At 40.5% G+C, this 20,012-nt stretch overlaps 2 protein-coding genes across 8 annotated transcripts in view; both read left to right on the forward strand.

Moving 5' to 3' along the window:
* Positions 1 to 20,012, forward strand: part of MFSD8 (major facilitator superfamily domain containing 8) — a 146,651-nt gene that overhangs the window by 53,639 nt on the left and 73,000 nt on the right. The gene's annotated exons all lie outside the window — the stretch shown is intronic.
* LOC123251901 (serine/threonine-protein kinase PLK4-like) overlaps positions 1 to 20,012 on the forward strand; it is a 37,950-nt gene that overhangs the window by 7,268 nt on the left and 10,670 nt on the right. Inside the window, exons 6-7 of one of the 2 annotated variants that reach the window (XM_044681228.1) lie at positions 55 to 146; positions 313 to 470. The exons of the other annotated variant lie outside the window; for it this stretch is intronic. Coding sequence (XP_044537163.1) covers positions 55 to 146; positions 313 to 406 — 186 coding nt within the window. The 3' untranslated portion in view covers positions 407 to 470. Of the gene's footprint in view, positions 1 to 54; positions 147 to 312; positions 471 to 20,012 lie in introns of those variants that run through there. 2 annotated transcript variants of the gene reach the window in all.

Genomic DNA, 20,012 nt, shown 5'->3' on the forward strand with positions numbered 1-20,012 from the left:
GGTGAAGTCATGACAAAAGTTCTTCCTTTCTTTTTGTTTTAATTTCTTAAACAGAAACATCGTTTCTGCCTTGCACTGGAATTTTTTACTACAGAAGAAGAAGCAAAAAATAGTGGTGGTCCCATCTTTCCGATGATTGTCGGAAGGTATATATGGTTTTACAAAATATGGAGCCCGGTTTGCTAAAAAGGGGGTTCTTTTAAGTTCACTCAGCAAAAGTTGGCCACATCTCAGAATAAGTGACACACATTTTCAGATGGGCAACTTTTTGGGGAAAGTGTTGACTTGAGAAACTTTTCTTTCTCTTTTCAGACAGCCAGGCAATCCTGTTTCCCCACAGGTTGTGTCTGCCCCTTCCAGTGTGCACTCATCCAGATCCACTAGGAGAAGAGGCAGGCATAGATAAATAGGATGATGATGAGTAACACTAGAGCTACTCCCCAGTGTAAGGATTAAAACTAAAGAGTTGAATAAATACTTGTGAATTATCAATAATATGGTGGTCTCAGATTTTAATGTTATAGCTCAAAAGTCAAAATAACTTTCAATAGCTTTTATTTACAAAATGGGCCACTTCCAAATATGCAAGTCAATAGAAAGATTATTCACCTGCTACTAATCATAGTCTGCAATCCTATCAGTCCTTAAATATTACTTGACACTGGAGCCTTAAGTCAATCATTAGCTAATTGTAACCCCCTTATTATTATCTGAGAGCCACTTACCTGGCCACTCTGCTAATTGGACTCCTGGCTCAACCCCAAATGGGTTGTGTAGACACTTCACGTTTGGGGGTCCTCGCTAGCTGTGCAGCTCAGGCAGCTGGGACTTCCGAATCTTGCTGGGGAACCTCCATTTGTTAACTGGGAAAGAAACGCAGTCAGAAAAAAAAAAAACACTCTTTATTAAGGAAAGGAGTTCAGTGTGCCCTTAAAGTTGGGAAGCTTAAATACCTTTCTAGGGCAACATGGGGGCTAAGGACTAGAGGGATAGTTGATTGACTTCACAATAGTAACAAAAGAAAATGAGGAGTCCTAGGCAGGAATAACAGTGAGGGGCTGATGCTTTACAATGGACACCAAAGGGAAAGATAGAGCCAAGGGCTGGACCACTTTGGAAAAGGACTTTGGCCTAAGTGGAGAAACCATTGTGACAAAAGAGACACTCAACATCTGAAGGGATTAGCCATCCCCACCTAAACTACTTTAAGGTCTATTGTTAGTTTGAAACTAGTGAGGTTGGACTTCCCCCCCAGGGAGAAACTAGGGAGACCAGGTCAAACTTGGGGCTTTCACCTTCAAGCTAAGTAGACTGGCAGAGTAGAATCTTACTAGGCTACAAACATGGGGGCTTCTAGATTCCATGTTGACAACCCCACCCTTTTGGGCAAGGCTTAATGCTGCTGCCCAAACAAATTGACAAATGGGTGATGCTATATAGGGTTGGACTCTGTCACTAATAATGGAAAACTTTGGATACAAGTATGGGCAATTGGCATTGGGGGGCACTACCCCAATGCCCAGTGCACTGACACTTGTCCCAGAGAAAGATAGGCAGTCTACCTTTGGCAAATTTGATGACACAACATTACCCCAATCCCCCAAAGTCTTTAGTCTCTTGAATCTGGTGGGTCCTGATGAAATGGCTTCAGCATCCTTTCTCCTGCTGACTCCTCCTTTGTGCAGACAGCTTCATTTGCTGTAGCCCAGTGCTGGGCAAACTTTTTAAAGAGGGGCCAAAGGAAAGGAAATGCTCATCCATCAGTCTGTTTCTAAGGCAACTCTTTCCAAATTTCTTTGTATTGTATCCTATCCGTTGTATTCATCAGATAAGGGGCTGGATAGAACATTTCAGGCCCCTCCTCCCCCCATCTGGCCCTGGGGCATAGTTTGCCCATCACTGCCTTAGGGGAAAACAAGAGAAATAGATAGACTTGATAGACTCCCAATATACTTATTTAGTCAATAGAAAGATTATTCACCTGCTACTAATCATAGTCTGCAATCCTATCAGTCCTTAAATATTACTTGACCCTGGAGCCTTAAGTCAATCATTAGCTAATTGTAACTCCCTTATTATTAAATCTATTAATGTCTATTCTATGCCAATTATAATATAATTTAAGCTACATACTTAATCAGAAAGATTGCCTTACCCCTACCAAAATAATTGTTCAAAAAGCAACTCTACAAACAATAGAAATATAAAGGCAAAAATAAAATCCACATCACAGGTTATTCAAGGTTTGTAAATCTGAAAATGGCCCCTCCCTCTGTTTCCTGGCCAAAACTAAAATATTGTTTAGCACTAAGTAAAATTCCAACTAGATATTCTATTACCAAAAAACACAAAAAACCCAAACCATGTTATAATGACTGCATGGCAATTTTAGCCTTGAACCCATTTTAAAAGTCAAATTTTAAAGTCTCAAAATTAAATTAACTCCAAAAATTCTCAAGATTAAAAATGCTTCTAATTTTCCCTAATTTTAAACCTCTCACACACTCCTCTTTGGGGAGGTTGGGATGCTAACAATTTAAAAAACTGTTTTCATTTACCTTTAACTACTTATTTAGCAACTATAACTATGCTTAAATGGCTTAGACCTTTTTTTTTTAATTCCTCTTTACCAGTACTTTAATCCCTTTCACTCTTGTATGAAAGTAATAATGTCACAACTGAGTCACAGCCAAGACAAAAGGCTTGTAGATAAAATTATTGTGAAAATAATTCTTTTGTTGTGGCATTATCACTGGATCTCCTGATTTAACTGAGTTCTAGCCTTACTAAGTTAGTTTTTTTTTTTCAATTTCCTGAGTATCTCTTCATTGGCAGTTGCCAAGGATGGGCCCCAGAAGCTCCAGATAGCTCGTGGGGTGGAATGGTTAAGTGGATGAGAACAGCCAAAGACACTGTCAGGCTTTGGAGAAGCTGTTCTAAAAGCTCCATGCTATGTCTTTATTTTTTAAAGTCTTTTCTCAAGATTACACAAATGCTGGCATGAATTTTCACAATCAAAATACAATTTTTTCTTGTAGATAATGAATCAAGTCATACATTGGCATAACCATTTGATTGATAGTCCGTGAATAATAAAAGATGCAAAGCTTTGGCAAAAATAATTCATTACAGATTTACTGGGCTGGAATTTGCTTCCCTGCCCATCCGCAAGGTACACAGCTTAAGTTCCAACTGCAAAAGATTGGTCAATTATTTTTAACCAATCAGATTTAGACATGATTATTCTTTTTTTATAATTCAATTATATAATTAATCAGAAAGTGATTTCTTGGCTAGATGATTATACAATCACACAATTACACAATCAATTTCAGATGTCAAAGGTACAATACCTGAGAAGCGATCCAAATGTTATTTCAATGTCTTTCATTTTTTCAATATATTTCAAGGGTGAGTTTATTCAGTCCTGTTCTGTTCTCTGCGTTTCGAGGGGAACACGCCAGAGGCGGCCTGCTCTAATTTTTCATTCCTTGTCCTCCCTTCTCCCTGGGTTGGCATTCCTCATCAACGATCAGAGAAACTTGGGGCTGCCTTGCAGACACCTGTGTGTGGGATTTGTGAAACCTGCAGTTTCTGTTAGGGAAACAAAGTTTTCAGCATTAACTCACTAATTGCTGGTTTGTTGTAGGGTGTTTTAGGGGAATTCTTGTATCTTCACTTCTATACCTGGGGTTTTCCTAGGGGCTTGTTGGGGGACGTATAGGGGCGCTACTGACAGTCTTTACTAATCTTCTGTGTTTCCCTGGGGCTGGATAGAGATACTGATTACAATAATTCTGCTAAGGAGTGTTAGTCAGGCAGGGGAATCTTGAGTGGAGAGATACTGCCCTTCCTAGAATTTCACTCTGCCATTCTGGGACCCAGTTCGGAGACCTTGTTGACCAGAGGAGGTTTGATGGCCCTCCGCAGGCAAGAAGGGCTCATTTCCCATTGAACTTAGGCTTAGTCTGTAAGCAATTTCATTCGCATTCCTAGTCACCAAGGTTTCCTTTTAATCTCATGTTTCCTGCCTTGAAGCTCCAAAATATAGAAGCCTTACTGGTCCTGAGAAGCGATTCAGTGTTTTGGCTGAACCTTGTTTCTTAAAAATATTGCTTAGAATTTACTCTTTATAGGTATCGCTCCCCCCCACCCCTTTTGGCACTCTTCTGCCAGGCTCTTCTCACCTGAATTCTGGGACCTCTCTGAACTTGCTTCCTCAGGCAGGAGGGCTAACATTGCTCTCTGCCTTCACACTTCCCCTATTTTAGGCCTTGCCTTTGTTTGGAAGGCTTCCTTCATTATGTGATTACAGCCCATTGGCCAGAACAGGAGAAAAGTGGGAAGTACCTGAAAAGGAGCCAGGAAAGCTCCCTAATGCCACGGAAAGTTGGCAGGGATCAGCCGTCACCCGGAGAGCCCGGCAGGCACCGAGCGGAGCCGTTTCTCAGCCCTCCCGTTCGCCTTGTACGTGTTGGTACCAAGAACCCATTTTCCTCCATAGCATGTCTGTGCCCAGTTATCTTCCCACATTTCACCCTTCCACGGGGATTCTCTCTAACCGTGCTCGGGGCATTCATTCTCTTGTGTCATGAACAATTATTTCTAGGCTCCGTCATTTCTTTGCTAAATTCTTCTGATACTCCTTTGGGACTAACACATTCTGCCCTTTGAGGCCTGCTCTGGCATCTCTGCTGCGAATTCCCACACAACATTTATTACCTTTAAGCCTCTCAGCAAGGCACAAGGCTACACGTTTAAACTTTGCTACTTGAGCTCAATTGGGGAATGACTCTCTTCTTTGCTCAGGGGAACTAAAATGGCCCCCTTTCAATCAACAGCACAGACCTGAATGGCCTCCCAGACCAAATGCAAAGTCTCCTGAAGCTTTTCTTACAAGTGACTCCTTGGCACAGTCCACCATCCAACCACATGGGTCTCCTGAGGTTCCTCTTCTCAGCTTCCCAACTTCCTGGCTGGGCCTTGTCTGGGGAACCCACCATTGCTTTGCTAGCTTCCCTGTCCTGCCTTCTGCAGGAAGCCTTCCAGGCTTTCCTCAGTCTTGGTGCCTTTCCTCTGAGATCACCTCCAGCTTCTCTGCACCTTGTTTGTCCATGGCTAGGTGCACATTGTCTGCGCCCCCATTCCACCGTGAGCTCTTCAGAGCACAGAGTGTGGGTTCTGGCTTTCCTCCCCTGTCTTTGCACCCCAAGTGCTAAGCACACAATAACTGCCTGGTGACTCGACGTGGGGGGAACTGCTCTCCTTACGCTTCAGTAGCCCGAGTTTTGGGTCTCTGGCTTCCCGGAATTCAGCCTACTCTTCTACTAACTTTACTGGTTCCAAGTTTCCTAAAACTTTGTCTTTAAAAGATGAACATTTCAAAATTCCCCAGATGAAAACTAAATTAAAAATACTAAAAATCAAGGGAGAAATTAATAAAATCGAAAGTAAAAGAACTATTGAATTAATAAATAAGACTAGAAGCTGATATTTTAAAAAAACAGATAAAATAGACAAAGTACTGGTCAATCTAAAAAAAAAAAGGAAAGAAGAAAACCAAATTAACAGTATCAAAGATGAAAAGGGAAACCTCACCTCTAATGAAGGGAAAATTAAGGCAATCATTAAAAACTATTTTGCCCAATTATATGGCAATAAATATAGCAATCTAGGAGATATGGATGAATATTTACAAAAATATAAATTGCCTAGATTAACAGCAGAAGAAATAGAATACTTAAATAATCCCATATCAGAAATAGAAATTGAACAAGCCATCAAATAACACCCTAAGAAAAAATCGCCAGGGCCTGATGGATTAACAAGTGAATTCTATCAGACATTCAAAGAGCAACTAATCCCAATACTATACAAATTATTTGATATTATAAGCAAAGAAGGAGCCCTACCAAATTCCTTTTATGACACAAATATGGTACTGATTCCAAAGCCAGGTAGATCAAAAACAGAGAAAGAAAATTACAGACCAATCTCCCTAATGAACATAGATGCAAAAATCTTAAATAAAATATTAGCAAAGAGACTCCAGCAAGTGATCTAGATGATCATCCACCATGATCAGGTGGGATTTATACCAAGAATGCAAGGATGGATCAACATTAGGAAAACCATCCACATAATTGACCATATCAACAATCTAACAAACAAAAATAACATGATTATCTCAATAGATGCTGAAAAAGCCTTTGACAAAATACAGCATCCATTCCTATTGAAAACACTGGAAAGTATAGGAATAGAAGGACCTTTCCTAAAAATAATAAACAGTATTTATCTAAAACCATCAACAAGCATCATATGCAATGGGGATAAATTAGAAGCATTCCCAATAAGATCAGGAGTGAAACAAGGATGCCCATTATCTAGTATTTAACATTGTACTAGAAACACTAACAATAGCAATTAGAGAAGAAAAAGAAATTGAAGATATCAAAATAGGCAGTGAGGAGACTAAGCTATTACTCTTTGCAGATGACATGATGGTCTACTTAAAAAATCCTAGAGAATCAACTAAGAAGCTTGTAGAAATAATCAACAATTTTAGCAAAGTTGCAGGATACAAAATAAATGCACATAAATCATCAGCATTTCTATATATTTCCAACACATCACAGCAGCAAGAGGTAGAAAGAGAAACACCATTTAAAATCATAACAATATATATTCATATATATTGTCTATAATTAAAATAGACAACATAAAATATTTAGGAACCTATCTTACAAAACAAACATAGGAATTATACGAAAACAACTACAAAACACTTTCCAAACAATTAAAACTAGATCTAAACAATTGGAAAAACATTGATTGCTCATGGGTAGGACGAGCTAACATAATAAAAATGACCATTCTACCCAAATTAATTTAACTATTTAGCTCCATACCTATCAAACTACCAAAAACGTTTTTACTGAATTAGGAAAAACTATAACAAAGTTCATTTGGAATAAGAAAAAATCAAGAATAGCAAGAGAAATAATGAAAAAAAAATGTGAAGGAAGTGGATCTAACAGTACCAGATATTAAACTGTACTATAAAGCCATGGTCATCAAAACAGTATGGTACTGGCTAAGAGACAGAAGGGAGGATCAGTGGAATAGACTTGGGGTAAGTGACGTCAGCAAGACATTCTATGATAAACCCAAAGAGCCCAACTTTGGGGACAAAAATCCACTATTTGACAAAAACTGCTGGGAAATTTGGAAAACAATATGGGAGAGAGTAGGCTTAGATCAACATCTCACACCCTACACCAAGATAAATTCAGAATGGGTGAATGACTTGAATATAAAGAGGGAAACTATAAATAAGTTAAGTGAACACAGAATAGTTTACTTGTCAGATCTCTGGGAAAGGAAAGATTTTAAAACCAAGCAAGAGTTAGAGAAAATTACAAAATGTAAATTTAATGGTTTTGATTATATCAAACTAACAGCTTTTGTACAAACAGAAACAATGCAGCCAAAATCAGAAGGGAAACAACAAATTGGGAAAAAATCTTTATAACAAAAAACTCTGACAGGGGTCTAATTACTCAAATATACAAGGAGTTAAATCAATTGTATAAAAAATCAAGCCATTCCCCAATTGTTAAATGGGCAAGAGACATGAATAGGCAATTTTCAGGTAAAGAAATCAAAAGTATCAATAAGCACATGAGAAAGTGTTCTAAATGTCTAATAATTAGAGAAATGCAAATCAAAACAACTCTGAGGTATCACCTCACACCTAGCAGATTGGCTAAAATGATAGAAGGGGAGAGTAATGAATGCTGGAGGGGATGTGGCAAAATTGGGATGTTAATGCATTGCTGGTGGAGTTGTGAACTGATCCAGCCATTTTGGAAGGCAATTTGGAACAAAGGGCTATAAAAGAATGGCTGCCCTTTGATCCAGCCAGATGATTGTTGGGTTTGTAGCCCAAAGAGATCATAGATAAACAGACTTGTGGCCTCCCTCCCTAGCAAGACCAAGGCAGCCCAGAGTCCAGCCACATGCTCTCCTCAATCCAAGGTGTCTCGGGGAAAGAAGAGCCACTTCCTGTCCCGTTCCATATGGAGAAGCTAGGCTCTCTTCCTTCTTTTACTCGGCCAGCTGTACTTCCCTTCCCCGACTTGGTCATTTTTTTATAGAAAGAATATCCTCTTTACAAGAGCAATAAGAACCTCGTGGTGCTTGATCAGGTAGATAACTCATTCCATCCCAGGGAAGAGTAAGTCTGCCAAAGCAATTTCCTGCTTTGGTACCAAATAGAGTATTTAGGCAGCTTTAGATGACTTTGGAGCGTACGCTCGCACACTGCTAGGTCCTTTAAAGAATATATGAATGCTCAGTTGGTTTCAGTCATATCTGCCTCTTTCTAACCCCATTTGGAGTTTTCTTGGCAAAGACACTGGAGGGGTTTGCCATTTCCTTCTCCAGCTCCTTTTACAGATGAGGAAACTGAGGCAGACAGGGTGAAGTGAGTTGCCCAGAGTCATCCTGCTAGGAAGACGACGATTCTTCCTGACTCCAGGCCTAGGCATTCTATCCACTGTGCCCCTCTCAATCTAAAATAAATATGTATACTCTTGATTTTTCATTGGCCTTCAAGTCTCCAAATCGTGACCAGTTCAAGTTTTATTTATGTCAGTAATGCAGATATCTGCAATTTTGCCGGCATCTCGGTGTCAGACTGAAAGCGTCTAACATAGGTCATCTTCCAGCGTTTCTGTGGCTGGAAAATTTGTCATCCAGAGGTCAGTCTCTGGCTTTAGCTAGCCTGGTCCAGAGATGACCGATATCCACTCTTGTCACAGACCCTGAACGTGGCAGGACCCCCGAGAGCTTGTTTCCTGCTCACAGAGGAGACACATTCAAGCCTTGGAATAGGACTTTAGGTGAGGTTTGGAAATTGTCCCCTCTGGTAGGTGCCACCTGAGAACCCATCAATTGGATTAAGAATGTGCTTGGTTTGTGACTATGGAGTGAAAGGTAAATGGATCTCAGTAATTATATCTTTGTAAAAATCCATTGCAAAAGCTTTGTGTTGAGAGAGTACATTTAGAGTTTATTTTCTTTCTTTCTTCTTACTGCCTCAACCTGGGTCATGAAAAAATGCTCCTCCTCCCCCCTAAAAAAGATAAATAAATATCTACACTCCAACTACAATGAAGAAAAATCTCTTCTCTCCCTTTTTTTTTAAACCCCCTTACCTTCCACCTTTGAATCAATAGTAAGTATTGGTTCCAAGGCAGAAGACCAGTAAGGGCATTGGAGATTAAGTGGCCTGCCCAGGGTCACATAGCTCAGAAGTGTCTGAGGCCAGATTTGGACCAAAGACCTCCTGTGTCTAGACCTAACTCAATCCACTGAGTCACCCCGCTGCCCACAGGATATCTTTGTGACTTGCCTTATACATCTTTGTTTCTTTCTCTTCTAAATCTGTTGTGAGTCGTGAGTTTCCAAGTACCACTTTGCCTTTGCCTTCCAAAAGGAAGAAGTAGGACTGTTGTACGGATGCTTCTACTTGATGCTCTTCAGAGATCTCTAGACCTCTAGATCGGATAGCATAGTGTCAGTGGCCTAACTCAGTCACGGACATTTTTGTAAGGCTGACAACAACCGTGTACTGAGAATGTGGAACCATCTTAAGCCCTACTTTTTAAAGGAAATTTATTAAGAAATGCCTTCTCATTATCCTGACCTTAAAGTCCTTTGGTCTCACCTGAAAGAGTAAGTCTTTATCAGGCCTCGGGCAGATTCCACAGGAAATGCATTGTCCCGAAATCCTCGATTTCTTCCTTATCGAAATGGCTAATCAGTTTCTAAAAGGTACCTTCATTTTGTCTTTGTTTCTAAACTCTATAAAATGGTCATTAGAAATGGCTTGAGTAAGAGAAAATGCCAACTTCCACCCTTTGGTTCCCTCCCGTCCCCAGAAGGTTTCTTCTTTTCCACTTCTGCAAATGAATGTTATTTACACTTTGTGTCCTGGAAAACTCGCACAACCTAGAAGGTAATAAAAGGTAAAAAGTCAAAGGACTGAAATTGCCTACGCCAGAGAGGTAAGCACTTAGTCTGCGCCAGGCACCGTGCCTGGTGATGCAGAGGAAGAGGAGAGAAGAAGGCTGCCGTGCTCTACAGAAGATGGAGCACATAAACACGTTCTCTGCATACAGGTGGTCAGCAGGAGGAAGACACCAGCATTAAGGGAAAGGCGAGATTTTAGCTGAGATTTAGAGGAGGCCACGGACATCAGGAGATGGGAATGAAGAAGGAGAGATCTTGGCATGGGGGATAGATAGCCAGTGGAAATCCCCGTAGTGGGGAGATGGAGGGTTTTGCACAAAAAAACCAACGATCAGATACTAATTTCTTTGTCACAGGCTTGTAATGCCAGATTTTTAAAATGTCCCCACTGATGTAGTCTGTTAAACAGACTGAGACACTTCCATTCCTCCTGTCAGGGTGTAAGCTGGGGTTCGACAGCCCATCTTCAGTTTTGCTTTGGTTTCCCCAAATGACAATAATGATAGCACCCACCTCCAGGGTCGTATGGATCAACTGAGATGATATTTGTGAAGTGCTTGGCGCACAGTAGGCACTACAGAAATGCTATTCTTCTCTTCATCATCAGCAGCAGCATTTTTCTGATAATTAACGATGGGGGGAAATGTTTTCCATTTAAAAATACTTAGATGGGTCCATGATCCAATTGATTCACGAGTTCCTGCTGATGATATGGGTTGCAGCCCATCTGTGCCTGCCTTTCCTGTCCATCTCTTGTCCAAGTCCTCCCAAAAGGTCACCACTTCAACATCATGTCTCTGTAGCCATTTTTTATTTTTTCGAAGCCCTTCCCATCCGTCTTAGAATCTCAATAGTGCGTATTGGTCCCAAGGCAGAAGAGGGGTAAGGGCTAGGCAATGGTCACACAGCTAGGAAGTCTCTGAGGCCACATTTGAACCCAGGGCCTCCCGTCTGTAAATGGAATTGCACGTCTCTGGACCTAGCTCTCATCCACTGAGGCACCCAGCTGCCCCCTCTGTAGCCATTGTTGCTGTAATTTTCGTTCCTTCTTTCATGCTGAAGACATCCTATTTCCACATCCAGAGCATTGCTCTTTCTTGGAAAACTTCATTTAAAAGGGTTTTGTCACCTCTAATAATAATTGTATTGCTGGTATTTCAGCCTGGTTAAATGCTTTAACTTAAGGAGTGTGTGTAGAAAAATTTGTGGCAGAAATAACCCTGCCTTCGACCCTCTTTGGGCCTAGGAGGATCTCTAAGGTGTTCATGGTAATGTGTGGACTGAGAAAACACCGAGTCCCTCACTCACCCACAAGGGAGTTAAAGTCCAAAGAAATGCTGATCTTTTTTTTTTTAACATTTAATATTATTTATTTTTTAGAAAAGTTAACATGGTTACATGTTTCATGCTCCTACTTTCCCCTTCACCCCCCGCTCTCCCCCCACCCATGGCCGATGCACATTTCCACTGGTTGTAACATGCGTCATTGATCAAGACCTATTTCCAAATTGTTGGTGGTTGCATTGGTGTGGTAGTTTCGAGTCCACATCCCCAATCATGTCCGCCTCAGCCCATGTGTTCAAGCAGTTGTTTTTCTTATATGTTTCCACTCCTGCAGTTCTTCCTCTGAATGTGGGTAGCGTCTTTACCATAAATCCCTCAGAATTGTCCTGGGTCATTGCATTGTTGCTGGTACAGAGGTCCATTACATTCGATTGTGCTACAGTGTATTGTAAGAGTGAAATTTGGGAGATGCCGTCTTTAAGTATATATATGTATTTTCTATGGACACGTGGAAATTATCAAACTACATTTCCGTGGTCCAACGGGTTTCCGTTTCCTGTTCTTTGGGCGTGGGGACACCTACGTCACCATGCAAAGGTCAGTTTAAATCTCCTGAGTTAGGAGGGTGTGGCCCTCTTGGCCAGCAGACTCAGGAAGAGAGGTAACAATAATGGCTGGGGCGGCAGTTTTGAATTCTTACAAGCACGTGGTCTAATAATTTTATCTATCAGCATGGCTTTAATTAAAATACTAACATATATATATCAAGCCTTTATCATTTTTTATCTTTATAGTATCCGTCTCTGTGTACAATGTTCTCCTGGTTCTGCTCCTTTCATTCTGCATCAATTCCTGGAGGTCTTTCCAGTCCACATGGAATTCCTCCAGTTCATTATTCCTTTGAGCACAATAGTATTCCATCACCAGCATATACCACAATTTGTTCAGCCATTCCCCAATTGAAGGGCATTCCTTTGTTTTCCAGTTTTTTTGCCACCATAGAAAGCGCAGCTATAAGTATTTTTGTACAAGTCTGTTTATCTATGATCCCTTTGGGGTACATTCTTTTATAGCCCTTTGAGCATAGTTCCAAATTGCCTTCCAAAATGGTTGGATCAGTTCACAAATCCACCAGCAATGCATTAATGTCCCAATTTTGCCACATCCCCTCCAATATTCATTACTCTTCCCTTCTTTCATTTTAGCCAGTCTGCTAGGTCTGAGGTGATACCTCAGAGTTGTTTTGATTTGCATTTCTCTAATTATTAGAGATTTAGAACACTTTCTCATGTGCTTATTGATAATTTTGATTTCTTTATCTAAAAATTGCCTATTCATATCCCTTGCCCATTTATCAATTGGAGAATGGCTTGATTTTTTATACAATTGATTTAACTCCTTGTATATTTGAGTAATTAGACCCCTGTCAGAGTTTTTTGTTATAAAGATTTTTTTTCCAATTTGTTGTTTCCCTTCTGATTTTGGCTGCATTGTTTTTGTTTGTACAAAAGCCTTTTAGTTTGATATAATCAAAATCATTTATTTTACATTTTGTAATTTTCTCTAACTCTTGCTTGGTTTTAAAATCTTTTCTTTCCCAGAGATCTGACAAATATACTATTCTGTGTTCACTTAACTTATTTATAGTTTCCCTCTTTATATTCAAGTCATTCACCTATTCTGAATTTATAGGGGCCATTTTTGCTAGAGATTCCTGTTTGTTACAGAAGCTGCAGTGCCTTGGGTGCACTTAGATCACTTTTATTGTAGTAATCTTTTCCTATTCTTATCTACATATATTTTTCCTAAATTACTAATACACACAGTCATTTTTGTGGACCAGAAGAGTCAGAGTGTTACTGATACTCAGCCCAGAACAGGGAAGCTGAAAGGCCTGAAGGTCCCTGCTAGGAAGTAACATCTCAACAAAGTATAACCCTTCATACCATCATATTTTTTTCATCGGGCTACTTGTTTAGGACAAGAATCTAAAGAATTTGAGTTTGTAAGGACCAGCAGTCATTCCTTGATCTTTTAGAATTCTCACTCACAACTAGTAGCCGTGGGAACTCCAGCAGCTGCTGACAGTTGCAATTCCAGCAGGAGAATGGTGGAGGGTGCTATGTGATAACAGTGGCAGCAATCCCAGTTACTGTTTACCTGAAGATTTACTTTTTGATCACAGGCTTTTTTCCTAGCTTGAGCCTAGCATATCTGATAACAACAAGATGTTGGGATTTTTATACCAACTAGCTATTATACCAACTTTCTTTATCATAACTGTGCCAGATGACATACCTTACCGCATAGGTAATGAGACACTACAACCAATCTTGTTTATGACAACACAGAGAGTAATGCCTTCTATGCCACTGATATTCATGATCCTGGCTCTTTTTTACCAAATGGGGGAAAACTTTGGTAGCAATTTTTAAAAGATGCAGAAAATGGAAAACAATGAATTGAATCTAGAATTACAAAATCTGAAGATTCAGTTAGACCAAATGGAATTTTGATATCAAGAACTGACATAGGCATAAAAGATAATGCAAGAGATAGTGAAACAAGGGGCGGCTAAGTTAGGGGGTGCAGAGAAACCTCATGCACCAACTAAGCTTCAGTTAGAAACAGAGGCTCTAGAACATACTCCTGCACATATGTTAACTCTCCGAGAAGTCCCTTTGATCTAGGAATCTGGCATGTTAAAGCCCATCAAAAATTTACTCAAGTAAACTTAGAAGCAATTAAAAAGAATTCTGAAATTTGAGGAGGAACCCATGCAAGTGGTGAAAGAGTTTAAAAGAGTGGTTAAAATCTTTGATCCAAATTATCTGGACTTTGAAATCTTTTTTTTAATCGCAACATTTTATTTAATTAATTGAGAATATTTTTCCATGGTTACATGATTCATGTTCTTTTCTTCCCCTATTCTCTCCCCCCCTTGTTGCCAATGAGTAATTCCATTGGGTTTTACATATGTCATTGATCAAGACCTATTTCCTTATTCTTAATATTTGCATTAGGGTGATTGCTTAGAGTCTACATTCCCAATCATGTCCCCATCAACCCTTCTGATCAAGCAGTTGTTTTTCTTTTGAGTTTCTACTTCTACAGTTCTTTCTCTGGATGTGAATAGTGTTTTTTCTCATAAGTCTCTCAGAATTTGGGCTTTGAAATCTTAATGGACAAAGTTTTAACAAAATAGGAAAAGCAAAAAATAATTGAAGAGACCAGTAATAATCCCAGGATTCCCGATTGGCCAGATCATGACCCGGATTAGGGACTGAATTCTTTCACATTGTACAGGGAATTGTGCATGTCCAGGGAAGCCATAATAGAGACAACGAAAGCAAATTCCAAATGCCTAGGGACTTGGTCAAAGTTTAAAAGACTGAGGCAGGAAGCAGGAGAGATTCCATCCAGTTTTTGAGATAGTATCATAAATTGTGGGGGGAAATGGCTAGGAATGGATTTATTGACTGAGGATAATACAAGTTACATATGTTGCCACTTTATAAAGAATGTTTGCCTAGCTGTGAGCAACTTTTTCAGAAGCAGCTGCCCAAATTGGTTTTCTATGGGGATAGAAGAACTTAAAAGAACTGCTACTTACATATACCAGGATGAGAAAGACAGGTAGTCAGATGAGAAAAATGATGTAATTGACAATTAACAAGGGAGATAAAAGAACTAAAGCCAAAACTAAAAGAAAGTTATATCCAGCAAGTTAAAGCTGTGGCAGCACTAAGGTCATATAAGCTACCTAGGAGCAATTTCTATCCTAGGCAATATAGGTAGAATCCACCAAAATGTTATTTGTGCAGTAGAGTTGGCTACATGATGAGGGACTATAGGTTCCGAGGACAGTTCTCTGGACAGGAAATCAAGGCAGCCCTTTCAATAACTATAATGGGTATAGATGAAACAACTATGGATACAATGACAATTTCAACAATGGATTTAGTGAGTTTAAAAACATGTACCCAAAACCAAATTACACAAACAATTTCAATGCTGGGTGCTGCCACAGTTTACAGCAAGCCCCAGATCTCAACACAATGCAGGAGTATGTAAAAGAAGGTGATCACCCTAAATATTCACAGGTGGCTGGGGACAATACTCAGAACCATGAAATGCAAAAGGGTTGCAGTGCCTTATGAAGGTGTGACCATGACAGTACAGTTATAGAAGAGCAAAATGAAGATTATGGGATGGAATATGTAGACAATGAGGTAGCAAACGTGAGCAATGCAGTAGAAATTAATGGAAGGTGTAGTGAGAGAAATAAACCCTGGAAAATTAGTATTACAGAGAAAGAAGAGGAATTGGGGAGTGATGGACAAATACAAGAGCTAAAGTTACTTAATCTTAGCACCTGTGATACCTACACACTCTCCAGAGAACAGCACTGAACCCCATGTAACCCTGAAAGTAGGGAATGAAGTTTATGATTGTCTTTTGGATACTGGGGCTGTGAAATCACAGAAATTTCATTTAATTTTTATAAAAGTCACCTGGGGAGTGCTAATCTATGGAGGTAGTGGGTGTGTTGAGAAAATCACAAAGCGTAAAGAAGCTAGAACCAAGAATGGTTTTACTAGGACCTCTAAGTATAGAACATTCCTTTCTCCTAATGCCTAATTCACCCATGAATTTAGTTGGTAGGGATCTTCTGTGTAAACTGAGGGCTACTATCCAACGTACACCATCTGGAGATATATCTTTACAAATTCCAGAAGAATCCCCGAGTCTTTTTCCTATACTGGTTTTGGACACATTAGAGGTAGAGGGAGAAAGAGGTATCATGTATCCTATCCCAGATGATATCTCAAAACAACATCTACAGACGTTGGATTATTAAAATCTGCAACCCCTGTTGGGGTAGTTACTAAAGAAGGTCCCCCACCATGCATAGCACAGTACCCCTTGAGTAAAGAGGTGGTGGCTGGTATTACCCCCATTGTGGAATCATTATTACAACAAGGAATCATAGTCCCATGCATATCAGAATTCAACACTCCTATTCTCCCAGTGAAGAAAACAAAATTACATGAAAATGGGAGGGTATGCTGCAGATTTGTACAAAATTTAAAAGAGCTATCAGTGATTGTGTAGTAAAGTCTCACCCACTTGTCCTGAGTCCAGCAACTATTATCTCCTCCATACCAAGCAATGCAAAATACTTTACAGAGGTAGACTTTATGTTCAGTTTTCTTTTCAATACCCATACACAAAGACTCACAAAAGATATTTGCTTTTACATGGCAGGGAAATTCTTATTCCTGGACTCATTTGCCCCAGGGATTTTGTGAAAGTCCTTCATTGTTTTCTCAAATCCTAAATAAAGACCTAAAGAATATCCATTTTAAAAAGAGTAAACTGATACACTTTGTAGATGATTTTCTTCTAGCTTCTCCATCTGCAAAAGTGTGTCTCAGGGACAGTAAATATCTTTTGTGTGAATTGTGTAAGGGGGGCATAAGATATCAAAAGCCAAACTTCAGTGTTGTCTCCCAAGAGTTGAGTATTTAGGGTTCATACTTTCTGAGGAATCCAGAAGAGAAGAGTAGACATACAGAAGCTCAGTGCCCCTAAGACAAAGTGGCAACTTAGAGTCATACTAGGAACAATGGGTTGTAGTAGACAGTGGCTCCTGGGTTACAGTGAGCTTGCCATGTCATTTACAGCTTTAACTCAGGATGCAGAGTCTGAGTCACTCAAATTAAGACCAGAACATCTGCAAGTCATTGCCAAGTTGAAGGAATTCTATCTGCTCCTGCTCTTGGTATTCCAGACTATTCCAAGCCATTTCAGCTTTTTGTTCATATGGGGAAAGGGTTTGGGTGTGCTTACTGTGATAATGAAATTAAATCTACCCTGCCCATTTTTAGATTTAATCACCAAAGGTGAAAACAATCCCACTTAATTCTCAAATGGGAAGTCTGTGATCAGGTGTGCAAGAGTGGGTGACAATCAGAATTGACTGACTGCCCCCTGGGCAGTCTTAAACAAAGTATTTGTTGTGATTGGACATGTAAACTAAGAGGAAGATACAGGAGGTGATGCAAAAGAAGCATTTAAAAGGGAATGACAACTTCCTGTAAGTCAGTTCTTGTTTGGTTTCTGGAGCTGAAGATTGAGTGGAGTTTTGCTCTTCTCTTCTTGATTGTTGCTTGGACATGGAGGAGTGCTGGCTTAGACCCTAAGACCTTGGTAAAACTGTTTGTAAATCTTTCCCTCAGAACTACATGAGGTGAGTGAAAAAGGCTGAGTACCTTAGCTTCCCTGGAGACACTAGCCTCCTGGAGACCCCCTTGATTGGGAAGAGCCCTCGTGACTAAAACCCTTGTTAATTGACTTTTAGACTCTCCGGCTGGGCCTCTGGAGCCTTACTGGCATAAAGCCAGGGACTGAGTATATAGTCTAGTTCTTTACACTAGATTTCTTACTCTACCCTCTTCTCATCTCTCTAATTCCACTCTCTCCTATATTTTATAAGTAAATTACTAAAATCATTTTAGAATTGATAATTATTCAATTCTTGATGACCACTCCTTTAAATATTAACACCCAACCAAAAAAAAAACACTTTTTCCTTTTTACATTATACAGAGCTTAGAGTCAAACAGATGTCCTATTGCATATTATAGTAGTCAACTAGATCCCACTGCAGCAGGGATAGCTCCATGCCTGAGGGGGATGGCTACGGCTGCATTGCTTGTTCCCAAATCTGCTGATTTACTTTTAGGTTGTCTGTTAAAAGTGTACTTTGCTCATGAAGTGGAAGCTCTTCTTCTGAGATACAGGACACAACCTTTTTCTGACAAATGTATTGCAAAGTATGAGATAGTCGAGTAGAGTTACAGCTTCCAGGTAAGATGGCGGCAGTGTAAGGAGCAGCTGCTCGATCTCTCCTGACCGAAGCATACAGGACCCCTCAAGGGGAAATAAAAACGAGTCCAGAGGAAGGAAGGAACCCCACAACAGGGCGCAGCATTGAAGGTACGCAGAATCAGGGCATTTCCACACTATAAAGGGGTGAAACAGCTCTCACTAAAACTTGAGAGGAAGAAGCCCCTCCCCCGCCCCCCACACCGCACACCTCGCACAACAACAGCAATGCACAAGAGTGAAAATAGGACTGGGGCAACCAGATAAGCACTGGCAGCCCTGAGGCTTGTACCTGTGTGCAGCAAGACAAGGGACCCCAGGTGGCTGGGGGGGTGCGCACGGACTTTCACCCAGTGTCCACATGGGTGAAGGCACTGCCTCCGGCCTGGACAAAGGCCCCTAAAACACGGCCTTTCCCAAGCACTGAAGGCATCGCCTCAGGGGCGAATAAAGATCTCCAGCCCACAGACTTTCACTACCTTCTATGGGGGTGAAGGCAGGCCCTAAGAGCATCTGCACAGGCAAAGGCAGTGCCCTAGGCTTGAATAACGATCTCCAGCCCAGGCTTGGACCTCCAGTGAGGACCCGGTGCAGACCAGAGCACGGCTGTGGAAGCAGCCCCAAAGACTGCTGAAGGAACCTAGCGCAGAGGGGCAGACCGGGAACTACCAGGAGGCCTGACCCCGAGGACAAGGAGACGGGAGCCCCCAGAAGCTTGCAAGGCTCAGGCAGACCCTGAGTGCAAAGACAAAGCTGAAAAGGGGCGGGGCCAACAATGGCCAGCAATAAGGAAGTCCAGAAGAAAAAGACCATCAAGAGAAACTCTGGAACACTGGACAACTTCTACACAGAGAAAATCCAGACAACAGAGGAGGGAAAACAAAAACCCAAACCTCCCCCCAAAAATGAAAGCTGGTCACAAGCTATGGAAGAGTTTAAAAATGAAATACTGAGGAAGATGGAAGAAATCTGGCAAGAAAATAACAGTTTAAAAGGCAGAATTTTGCAATTGGAAAGTGAGACAAGACAACTGAAGACCAAAAATGACCAGATTGAAAAGGAAAACCAAAAAATTATAGCCGAAAACCAAAACATTAAAGCCGAAAACCAAAACATTAAAGCCGAAAACCAGTCCTTAAAGGCTAGAATCGAACATTTAGAAACCAATGATCTCTCAAGACAACAAGAACAAATAAAACAAAGTCAAAAGACTGATAAAATAGAAGGAAACATGAAATATCTCAATGAGAGAGTGACAGACCAAGAAAACTGGTCTAGAAGAGACAACTTGAGAATCATTGGTCTTCCAGAAAAGGCAGAAATTAATAGAAACTTGGACTCCATGCTTAAAGAAATTATTCAGCAAAATTGCCCTGAAGTTCTACAATAAGAGGGCAATATAGACATTGAAAGGATCCATAGAACACCCTCTACACTGGACCCAGAAAAGTCAACACCCAGAAATATAATAGCGAAATTGAAGAGCTTTCGAGTCAAAGAAAAAATCTTACAAGAAGCCAGAAAGAGACAATTCAAATATCAAGGAGCACCAATAAGGATCACACAGGATCTGGCAGCCTCAACGCTAAAAGACCGCAAGGCTTGGAATACAATATTCAGAAAGGCAAGAGAGCTGGGCCTTCAGCCACGAATCAACTACCCAGCGAAACTAACCATATACTTTCAGGGGAAAGTATGGGCATTCAACAAAATTGAAGAATTCCAAGTTTTTGCACAAAAGAGACCGGGACTAATTGGAAAGTTTGACACTCAACCACAGATATCAAGAGAAAGATGAT

This window comes from Gracilinanus agilis, chromosome 6, assembly GCF_016433145.1.
Source record: "Gracilinanus agilis isolate LMUSP501 chromosome 6, AgileGrace, whole genome shotgun sequence".
Taxonomy (NCBI): domain Eukaryota; kingdom Metazoa; phylum Chordata; class Mammalia; order Didelphimorphia; family Didelphidae; genus Gracilinanus; species Gracilinanus agilis.